Below are 10,989 nucleotides of genomic sequence, written 5' to 3'. Positions count from 1 at the left end.
ATTATAGGCTCCAGACTATATGGTTACTGGAGTCTATTGGCAATTCATACCATGAAAACAGTGGTGGTTGTAAACTTGGATCATGTCACTCATTCCACGGACGGCGGAGTCACTGAGGGTTTTCGCTCCACCCTCTGACAAATGAAGTTACTGTTTTTAGTTATTTTATTTTATCGGGGGTTTGAACTTGCAATCTTCCGGTTACTAGTCCAACGCTCTAACCACTAGGCTACCCTGCCACCCCAATATTAGTAACTCACTTCACTTGGTTGTCTCACTTCACTTCACTTGGTCCGCAGACACTTGTTTTTCTGCGACTTTCTCTAGCAGCTTTCTTGGAAGAAGGAAAAGCGCTACAGCCGCTCATGCACTGTCAAGTCAGAGGGGCTATTGGCTAATCTCCAACATTCAAACTGTCAATCAAGATGAAAGGGCTATATAAAGCCATAGTACCGGTAGCTAGACAGTTAGAACAGTCTGAGCATATAGGCAGTTGTAGACGCGAGATCCAGTCGTGCTGTTGGTTGACGCAAGCACTGTGTTGGCATTGGCGCTCCATGTCAGCTATTATCACTGCATTTTCGTACTGTTCCTATTATAACAAAGACGTATGTGTGTCGTACCTCTGATATTAAAACTGGATTGATAAGAATCTTGTCGTAGAGGGGTAGTGGTATGGAGAACACTTAGACATCCATCTGGCATGAGCCACGCACTTTGGGAAGGTGTGGATTGTCTATGTGGTTACTCCAATTTTATTCTCAGCAAAAGGCATCTTTATACCTAACAAAGTCGTAATGGATTTAAATAATTTCGGAAACGCGGTGCTTTTCACGTTCCAGATCATCTTCTGCGTATTGAAAGCGTGCTTGGGGTTGTTGCTCCCGAGCAGACGGAAAGACCTTCGCGGAGAGGTGGTATTGATCACCGGCGGTGGACGGGGCATCGGTCGGCATTTGGGGAAAGAGTTTGCAAAACATGGAGCAAAAAAGGTAAACTAATTACTGCGCTTTGTATTACAAATGTGTGTTCTACTTGATAAACGCCCAGTAATAATACTAAAAAAGCAAAGCATTAACAGACAGACAGCTCACATCGCTTCACACAGCACCTTTGTTATCCTGGTTTTCATAAATAGAATATGAACAGGAATTCCAAAAACAATTGAATAATCTGAAAGTTGGGGGGAAAGAAAAGGGACAGTTGTTTGGAAGTGTTTTATGATTTATATTTTATTATATTCTAGCATAACTTCAGAATCGAGTATTTTTGTATTACTTCAGTTCGATTAAAAACTTGATATTCACCTTCGGTGTGTTTTTTTTCCATGTTAAAAGTATTGGGAAAGTCCCAGTACTTACTACACTAGTGGAAAGGAGCCTGAACTCTCTTAGCCCCTAGCTGACCTGGGTGATGTATGATGTGTAGTGTTCTCTTCCCCTTTCCTTTTATTGTAAAGGCACACAAACACAGGTGTTTCCTCAGTCCCTGTGCTTTACAATGGGGGCGATGACAGGTTGGGTAGATGGCTCCGTGGAACTACAATGATGTTGCCTTTTTAACCTCAACTCTAGCTCCTCTGGGTCCCCAGTGACTGTTCAATAAAGTTCACTGACAGGGTAGTGGAACGCACAGTTCAGAGTAAGGTGAAAATATTCCTTTTATCATCAAAGCATTTGTCATTGTTGTAAAATGAACTGGTGTGTGTGTCTGGCCAGTAGCCATCCATCCTGGGTTATCAGTGCACAGGGACCCCTCTGGAGAAGATATTAGATCTTAAAGTTTCTTCAATTAGATCCACTTTAGCCGTTTTGGCGGTGTCGGAGGTAGAACTGCATTAGAGCTGTCAAATCCCCAAGCGGCTCATGGCTTTATACCTAAAGCGGACCTTGTCGTTGGCTACACCGCGTCGCATTAAGAGAAATTCCATGCAGCCTTGTTAAGTTCAAACACTGGAATGTGCGACATAATTTACACCTTGATTAGGCTGATAGAAATCATTATTTTTCTGTAATGATTTTCAATTTGAGCATTATTTCTATATAGCCTAAATTTTCTCATTCTGAATTTCTAACGCGAGTGGGACAAGTGTGGCTTCATGACAATGATCAAGAGCAGCTGCTCACTGATTTGATGGCACCAGCCATGTTACAGCTCCGACACATCAGCTATGCGCATGTTGGCTATCGCCGGTCAACATTTGATTAATTAGGGCTCTACTCAATCTATAAAGCTGAAGCGCTAGACTCATGATACTTTTAGATTGAGCTGACATGCAGAATTTACCGTAAATAGTCTCCGCTAAAGTGGGAACGTTGCCTTCAAATTTCAAACACTAAAGTTCAGAGCCCTAAGTCATTGGATTTCCATCAACTGCACATCAAATAACTTGTCTGTGGTTGCGCAATTTCTAGCTAATGCCTCCTCAATTAGCAATTAATCATATAGAACTCTGCAACGCACAGCAATCTCAAACAGATGGCAAAGATGTTAACGTAATAGAGTATAGTTTGAATCTACTGTAAACTATCTGAGCACTAGTTTAAGAATGCATGCAACATTTTACCAATGCAATTTGAAACATAAAATGATACATTTTGGTTTGACAAAAGGATTTTTATAATATTCATCTACAACCCTAATATATAACCATTAAATTAAAAACAACCTTCCTCTTACCACCCAGAAAGCCTATGTTTATTTGTGATTCCTACAAGATAACACAAATCCAAATATGCATTCTCATGTCAATGGACTGCCCTTTTTGACCGCTCTGCCTGTTGTCAGTTGATCCTGTGGGGCCGCACTGAGAGGTGTCTGATGGAGACCTGCGAGGAGATCTCTCTCACCACAGGAGCCGAGTGCCATTACTTCCTGTGTGACGTGGCCAATCGGGAGGAGGTGTACAAGCAGGCCAAGGTGGTCCGAGAGAAGGTACAGTAGAGAGAGCTGCACCCAAATTAATGACCTAGTTCCAATGTCATTTACAGTAGATGACAAACACCTGACAGTAATAAATTGTCTTACACATCCAACCAGTCTTTCAAAGGTTGCCTTTGGAATCTTCCAGTGTTTCACAGGGATATACAGTATGATGTATCAACTTAACTAGTGGTGCCTGGAGAAGTGTCTATGTTCTAATTCAGCCCAAAATGTTCCAAACGGCCTGCCCAGTGAAGGAAAGGTGCCTTGTATTAGAAATTATATGAGAAACCGTTACATACACTCTCTGAAAGACCTAAAATTATAAATCCCATATTGGTATTTGTCAGGCCAACCCAAGCGTACTGTGCAAGTAGGCTTACTATTGAACAAATCAATTGGGCTGTCAACTGAGTCAAATGTACAGGTTTTTGATGTTCACTCTCAAAGTTGCTGTTTAAATAGTAAAACAATAAAATTGGATGTTCATAAACCACATCAGGAGACTAGTTTGACTTTTTGTGTAGTTACCCTTTAATTCAGTCGTTCTGTAGCACATGAGTTGGATTTTGCAAAACAAATGGCCACTGGATTGAGGCATTTCATGATATCATTCTGCAGGTAGGCATAGGCTACTTTGTAGGTAGTTAACATTTAATTGAGAAGGTTTTTGGAAGGCCTTTCCATCTACCAGAAGACGCTTGGGCCCATCAGTAGCAGCTCTATTTTTCCTGTTCCTTCATTTAAAAAAAAAACATGGACGTTTTCCTTCATGTTGAGGCATGTCTTACCTTGCTTTAAAGTAGACTACAGCCAAAATTACATCATAGAAACGTGAAGGCAATTATTTTATAACTTCCTCATGTGTTTACAAAGACCTCATTATTGGTTTCCATCTAGCAGCCAAAGGCATTATCCTAGTCATATTAGCAACACATGATAGTTGTTGCATCTTTAGGTCTCCCCTCTTTCTAAATGTCTAAAAGCTATTTCTATCTGTCATGTTTGGTGTGCATTTTAGGGAAAGGGGGATACCTAGTCAGTTGTCCGACAGAAAGGGAAAGGGGGATACCTAGTCAGTTGTCCGACAGAAAGGGAAAGGGGGATACCTTAGTCAGTTGTCCGACAGAAAGGGAAAGGGGGACACCTTAGTCAGTTGTCCGACAGAAAGGGAAAGGGGGACACCTTAGTCAGTTGTCCGACAGAATGCGTTCAAATGAAATGTGTCTTCCACATTTAACCCTCTGAATCAGAGGGGGGGGGGCTGCCTTAATCGGCATCATCGGCGCCTGGGGAACAGTGGGTTAACTGCCTTGCTCAGGGGCAGAAGGACAGATTTAAAAAAAAAAAAAAAAAAAAAAAAAAAAAAAACTTGTCAGCTCGGGATTCGATCCAGCAACCTTTCGGCGCCTTCCTACCTGCCGACCGGTGTTTTCCCTCAAATTCCATTTTGGAACATTCGTGCATAGGCCTACCACTGTGTTCACATTGCTGCACCTAAAATGTGAAGAAATAATAGTTTATCAACATTTTTAGGTGAACATTCTGATAGGTTCCATCAGCCATATTAATTGATACAGCATATACCTCCAATACACAAGGCTACTTTGATGCACATCGTAGGGATTAAGAAGTGAGTATGCGCAATAAACACTGAAATACGTGGGTCTATACCTGTGTATACCCTCCTACACCACTGAGTTTAACTCAAGTCTTATAATAAGACAAGGATTAACATGACATAATTATCGCTCACTTATCAGCCTTTCAATTATACCAAGGGAAACAAAGTGATAAATATTATTTGTGAAATGCTTCGTAAACAGCCGTTGTAGACGAACAGTGAAATGCTTGCTTCTGGCATAAAACAAGATTTGGGTTTTTACAACTAAATATGTTTATTTTTGTATCTTAGGTGGGCGACGTCACCATTCTAGTGAATAACGCCGCAGTGGTTCATGGGAAGAGTCTGATGGCCAGTGACGATGATGCTCTGATGAAGACTCAACACATCAACACGCTGGGCCAGTTCTGGGTGAGTGTTAAGATAAGTATGTAGCAAAGTGCTCATTCATTATGGCATTATGTTTTGAAGCTTGTATGAATTTAGATTTGTTTCAGTTCCGAGGCTCAGTATTGGAAATATTAGGGTCATCTTTCAATATGTATTGATCCCACATGTGAAGGGGAGAAACTATACTTTACTCTAAGTACTGAATCATTGGATCTAAGGTAAAATGCTGGCAACAGAGTGCTGGTTGACACTCTTAATAAAAGGATCTTACATGATATTGGTGTTTGTCCTCTGATCTACACAGATGGGATGTGGAACAGGTTTGGTTCCCCTTCTCTCTGAGTGCTGCAACCCTTCTGTTAAGGTTGCCAATTCCAGGAAGTAGGGAGGGAACCTAGTATGAGAGAAGAGTGAAGGAACAGCTAGGGAATAGTAGTGAGTGGAGCAGAACAATGTGCAGACTGTCATGTTTCTCTCGCTCTCTCCAATTCAATGGGCGTTATTGCCATGGGAATCATATGTTTACATTGTTAATTTCACTTGCTTTGGCAATAAGAAATTAACAGTAAACATTACTCACAATAGTTTTAAAAGAATATAGACATTTCAAATGTTATTATTGGCTATGTGCAGTTGTAACAATGTACAAATAGATGAAGTATGAAAGGGAAAATAAACAGATAAATATGGGATGTATTTACAATGGTGTTTGTGCTCCACTTGTTGTCTTTTTTTTGTGACAACAGGTCACACATCTTGCTGCTTTGGTGGCACTGTGGTATTTCACCTAAAATATATGGGATTTTATCAAGATTGGATTTGCTTTCAAATTCTTTGGGTTTTTGTAATCTGAGGGAAATATGTGTCTCTACTATAGTCATACATTTGGCAGGACGTAAGAAAGTGCAGCTCAATTTCCGCCTCATTTTTGTGGGCACATAGGCAGACCTGGCTCTCAAAGACAGGCCATGGTGGCCTTTTTCTGATAGCAAGACCATGCTCAGAGTCTGTACATAGTCAAAGCTTTTCATTTTGGTTCAGTCAGTGGTCAGGTATTCTGCTACTCTATATTCTCGTTTTAGGGCCAAACAACATTCCAGTTTGCTTTTTTTTTGTTCTTTCCTGTGTGTCAAGTAAGTATTTTGTCATGATTTGGTTGGGTCTAGTTGTGTTGCTCTGTGGGGTCTGTTTGTGTTTGAACAGAGTCCCAGGACAAGCTGACAGAGTGCACTCTTCTCCAGGTTAATCTCTCTGTAGGTGAGGGCTTTGTTATGGAAGGTTTGAGAATCACTTCCATCTAGGTGGTTGTAAAATTATATTGCTTTTTCTGAATTTTGATAATTGGCGTGAATTGACCTAATTGTGCTCAGCATTTATTATTATTATTATTATTATTATTGGTGTTTTACTGTAGATTGTACACTGATGTTTTTGCTGAATTCTTCATGCAGAGTCTCAATTTGGTGTTTGTCCTATTTTGTGAATTATTGGTTGGTGAGTTGACCTCACATCCATAGAGGGCAATGGGTTCTATAACTGATTCAAGCATTTTTAGCCAGATTCTAATTGGGATGCTGAATTTTATGTTCCTTTTGATGGCATAGAAGGCCCTTCTTGCCTTGTCTCTCAGATCGTTCACAGCTTTGTGGAAGTTACCTGTGGTGTTTAGGCCGAGGTATGTATAGTCATATGCTTTAGGACAACAGTGTCGAGGTAGAATTTGTGGTCATGGCAAATGGAAATTGTTTGGAACGCCATTCTTTTTGTCGTACTGAGATTAACTGTCAGGGCCAAGGTCTGGCAGACTCTGTGAAGATCTAGTTGCTGCCATCCTTGGTTGGGGACAGAAGCACCAACCAGACAGTAAACATTTGACTTCAGAATCAAGTAGGGTGAGGCCGGGTGCTTCAGACTGTTCTATATCCCTCACCAATATGTTGCTATAAACTTTGAAGATGGTGGGGCTCAAGCTGCATCCCTGTCTTACCACACAGGAGTACCCCCCCTGAAGGCGCAAATCTGTTTCTGCCAATTTTAACAGCAGACTTGTTTGTGTACATGGATTTTAAAACCTTTCCCAAGGTTTCTGTTAAATCATATCCCATTAGTTATTGGGGTTGAATTTGTCTCCACTTTTGTGGATATGGGGTGATCAGTCCTTGGTTCCAAGTAATGGGCAAGATGCCTGAGCTAAGGATGTTGTTGAAGAGTTTAAGTATAGTCAATTGGAATTTGTGGTCTGTATATTTGATCATTTCATTTAGGATACCATCAACACCACAGGCCTTTTTGGGTTGAAGGGTTTAGTAGTTCATTCAATGTAATTGGAGAATCCAGTGGGTTTTGGATGTCTTTAAAAGCTGACTAAGATTGTTTAATTGATCATGTATATGTTTTTAATGTTATTATAGGGCCAAGAAGTTTGGAGAAGTGGTTTATCTGTACATCTCCATTTTGGGTAGATGGCTCTTCATGTTTGTATAGTGTGTTCCAATTTTCCCAGAAGTGGTTAGATTCTATTGATTCTTCAATTACATTGAGCTGATGTCTGACATGCTGTTCTTTCTTTTTTCTTAGTGTATTTCTGTATTGTTTCACCATAGTGACATGTTTTGTCCAGGATGTTGTCGTAAAGGGATTGAATTGGTTTTTAGCTAATTGTTTTCTGTTAGGTTTCTGCACTACCCTCCCATCTATAGTATGCAAGTTGTTTGCTTTGATGCCTCAATCATTGAGTATTGCTCTGTTCATGTAGACTGTGATTCTGCTGTGATCTGATAGGGATGTCAGTGGGCTGACTGAGAGACTCTGGGTTGAGGTTTGTGATAAAGTAGTCTACTGTACTGCTTCCAAGAAATTAGCTATAGGTGTACCTACCATAGGAATCCCCTCAAAGCCTACTATTGACTATACCTACCCAGCATGTGACCGAGCTGAAGGAGTTGTGACCTGTTTTTGTTGGTGGTTTTGTCGTAGAGGTGGCATATTGGGGCGGGAATGCTGTCATCTTCAGGTAGGTGTTCCCCCCCCTCCCCTCTGTCTTGATGTCAGGTTCTTGTCCAGTTCTGGCATTTTGGGTCACCACAGACTAGTACATGTCCCTGGATCTGGAAATGATTGATCTCCCCTTCTAGGATAGAGAAGCTGTCTTCATTAAAGTATGGGGATTCTAGTGGGGGGATATAGGTAGCACACAGGAGAGAATTTTTTTGCTGAGATTATTTCCTTATTTAATTGTAGTCTCTTTCTCTAGACCACCAAAGCCTTCCTACCCCGCATGCTAGAGCTTTGCCATGGCCATGTGGTGTGTATCAACTCCATCCTGTCCCTGTCCTCCATCCCGGGGGCCATAGATTATTGCACCTCCAAGGCCTCGTCCCTGGCGTTCATGGAGAGCCTGACCCTCGGCCTGCTGGACTGCCCTGGGGTGGGCTGCACCACCGTGCTCCCCTTCCACACCAACACTGACATGTTCCAGGGCATGAGAGTCAGGTAAGTCGGACCACCATGGGCCTCCCATATATTAGTCCTCCCATACATTGGGCCTACTATACATGGCACTCTAGTTTTGCTATGGGTCAACCAGTGTATAGTGAGTCAGCACACAGAAATGACACATGGGCTCAGAGGTTCCTTAAGAAAACCATAGATGGAATAACCAATCCCATTCACACACCAATGGCTGGAGGAATAAGTTCAGTATTGTTGATTCATCCATTTTGTGATAAATTCATGACACTTTTCACATGTCTTGCATGGCTAAATATATACATTTTTAATTTAACCTTTATTTAACGAGACAAGTCAGTTAAGAACAAATTCTTATTTTCAAGGATGGCCTACCGGGGAACGGTGGGTTAACTGCCTTGTTCAGGGGCAGAACCTTTCGGTTACTGGCCCAACTCTCTAACCACTAGGCTACCTGCTGCCGAAAAAAGAGTGAAGGTGAAGTGTTGTGTTCATCCCCCAGGTTCCCTCAGCTCTTCCCCCCGCTAAATCCTGAGCTGGTGGCCCTGCGGACAGTGGACGCAGTCCGGACCAACACTCCGTTCATCTACTTACCTTGGACCATGCATGCTCTCGTTATTCTCAAGAGGTAGGGGGACCCAATCTGTCATGACACCAAAGTAGTGTACTGGGTTAGATTAATGAAGCTGTGACAACAGGTTTTCTGAGCGCCGGAAACTGTTAGTCCTCTGAGCTAAAGCCGTAGGGATTAGTCTAGGGTGCTAACGCAAGTCTTCAGGTCTCAGACAATGTTAATTATTTAAGTTCACTTAAGTACCTCTGTTACACTAACATGCTCCATTCCCATCTCCAACAGCTTCCTGCCTCAGGCAGCTCTGGAGGAGATCCAGCGTTTCTCAGGGTGCTACACCTGCATGGACACCTTCAAGGGACGTACATAAGAACAGAGAGGCTACACACGAGTAGTGAGCATCAGAAGCACAAACATTGTGGCTTGGCACTAAGAACCGCACAACAGCTTCCTATCAAATGAGTGGAAGTATCTCCAAGACAACAGAGGCCTTAGGAACTATAGGTACTTGGGGTCACTGTGCCCTGATGGTGCAAGAAGAGATTTGCTGTGGAATCTTGACTTGAATAGTGGTGTTTGGGTTGGCAAATTGGGTGGCCCCAAACTGATTTCTATGCTGCTTGGAGTTGGTTGGTGTTTCCTCCAAAGCCTTTCAGTTTGGGATCATGGACTAAGCACCAGATGGATTGGTATTCAGAACTGATCAAGCCTTACCACTGTGGTAAACTTCCCATCTGTCTTACTAATGATACCATTACTAATTTGAAAATGCACAGAGATTAGGCTGAATGGATTGTACTCTGTATGTTAACAAATGAGTAACATCTGGTAGTTGCATTTCATTTGTGACTTCTTGGAGTTTTTGTGTTAAGAAAAAACTGGTGTTAAATCTGTATTCAATAGTCATATTTTGGGGGATTTACCACTTGACAGTATTGTGAATATGCTGTCTTGTGTTTGCGCAGATCCAGTCTTTTGAGTTTTTTTTGTCTGCTAAAGCCTCCAGCCTTCTCATGGTCAACATTCCTGTGCTGCAGCCCTGCCAATTATGAGCTCATTGTTCGTTTTGTAAGTCTTGTCATAACACTCTCTGCTCCATAGGAAAGTATACCGGAGAAGTTCCTTCCATTTGAAGACCCATAGAAATGGTTTCAGGGGGACACAGGCAATACAATCAACTTTCTCAGATTCATCATTCATTTGACACATGGAATAACGTTTATTTGATCCTATACTGTGCCTACTGAACACACTTGTTGGTACCCTCTATCTGTCCCTCTCGGCTCGGTCTTAATCTTCTTTAGTATGGTCATCCATCTGGAGCACAGACAGCTGGAGAATCATACCTGGCCTGGTGGGCTCTATTGTCCAATATCAGTTTTCCCACATTATGTTGAACTTCGGGTCATCTTGGGTTACGGTGGTTATGGTTAGCATCTTAAGTAGGCGTAGATATTGAACATTCAATGATGTATCTTGATCAAAGAATTCCTGAATGGGAGAAAGTTTTGATAAAACAAACTCACTTGGACACATTTAGTGCACAAAAGCAAGGGATGCACAATCATACTGTTTTAGACCAGAAATGTTAAAGAATGGAATGGTCCAACCAATGATGTGTGTATATACACCCTGGATTGCAGATGCTATGTAATGCCCAATCGGAGGCTTTGAAGCCACCAGTTGGCCATATTGGCACTCCCCAGTCGGAGCAGCCCTTCATAAAATGAATGGAATTCCACAGTATTTCAATTAAATGTTTCAAGGATAAAATTACCTGTTGTAGTGGGGTCAGTAACAGAACTTTCTAATTATTTGACTTTAAGAAAAATGTTTAAATATATTTTAAATGTTTGTTTTAGCTCACATAATATAAACGTATGCATTAAGGTGTCTGTAATAGAATGAACATGGGAAAACAAATGTAGACATTAATAAATCAATTTCTATAGCTTCCAAAATACAATGGTGGGCGAGTGTCAAGATGGAGGGGTGGTGGATTGAAAAAAACACC

At 41.6% G+C, this 10,989-nt stretch overlaps 1 protein-coding gene across 3 annotated transcripts; it reads left to right on the top strand.

The window, feature by feature from the left end:
- Positions 1-316: 316 nt before the first annotated feature.
- Positions 317-10,748, top strand: LOC112222076 (short-chain dehydrogenase/reductase 3). 3 transcript variants are annotated; one of them, XM_042303930.1, is made up of 7 exons: positions 317-725; positions 843-991; positions 2,786-2,934; positions 4,838-4,957; positions 8,190-8,428; positions 8,907-9,032; positions 9,261-10,748. In XM_042303930.1, the coding sequence occupies exons 2-7, from the start codon at positions 979-981 to the stop codon at positions 9,343-9,345; spliced, it is 732 nt and encodes a 243-aa protein (XP_042159864.1). In that variant the 5' UTR covers positions 317-725; positions 843-978; the 3' UTR covers positions 9,346-10,748. The 3 variants fall into 3 exon arrangements, with proteins under 3 accessions (XP_042159864.1, XP_024240435.1, XP_024240436.1); XM_024384667.2 differs by having other exon boundaries at positions 320-608; positions 843-992; positions 2,788-2,934; XM_024384668.2 differs by having other exon boundaries at positions 328-992; positions 2,788-2,934.
- The last annotated feature ends 241 nt before the right edge of the window (positions 10,749-10,989 follow it).

This window comes from Oncorhynchus tshawytscha, linkage group LG22 (genome assembly GCF_018296145.1).
Source record: "Oncorhynchus tshawytscha isolate Ot180627B linkage group LG22, Otsh_v2.0, whole genome shotgun sequence".
NCBI lineage: Eukaryota > Metazoa > Chordata > Actinopteri > Salmoniformes > Salmonidae > Oncorhynchus > Oncorhynchus tshawytscha.
This window is presented reverse-complemented; position numbering and strand designations above follow the sequence as displayed.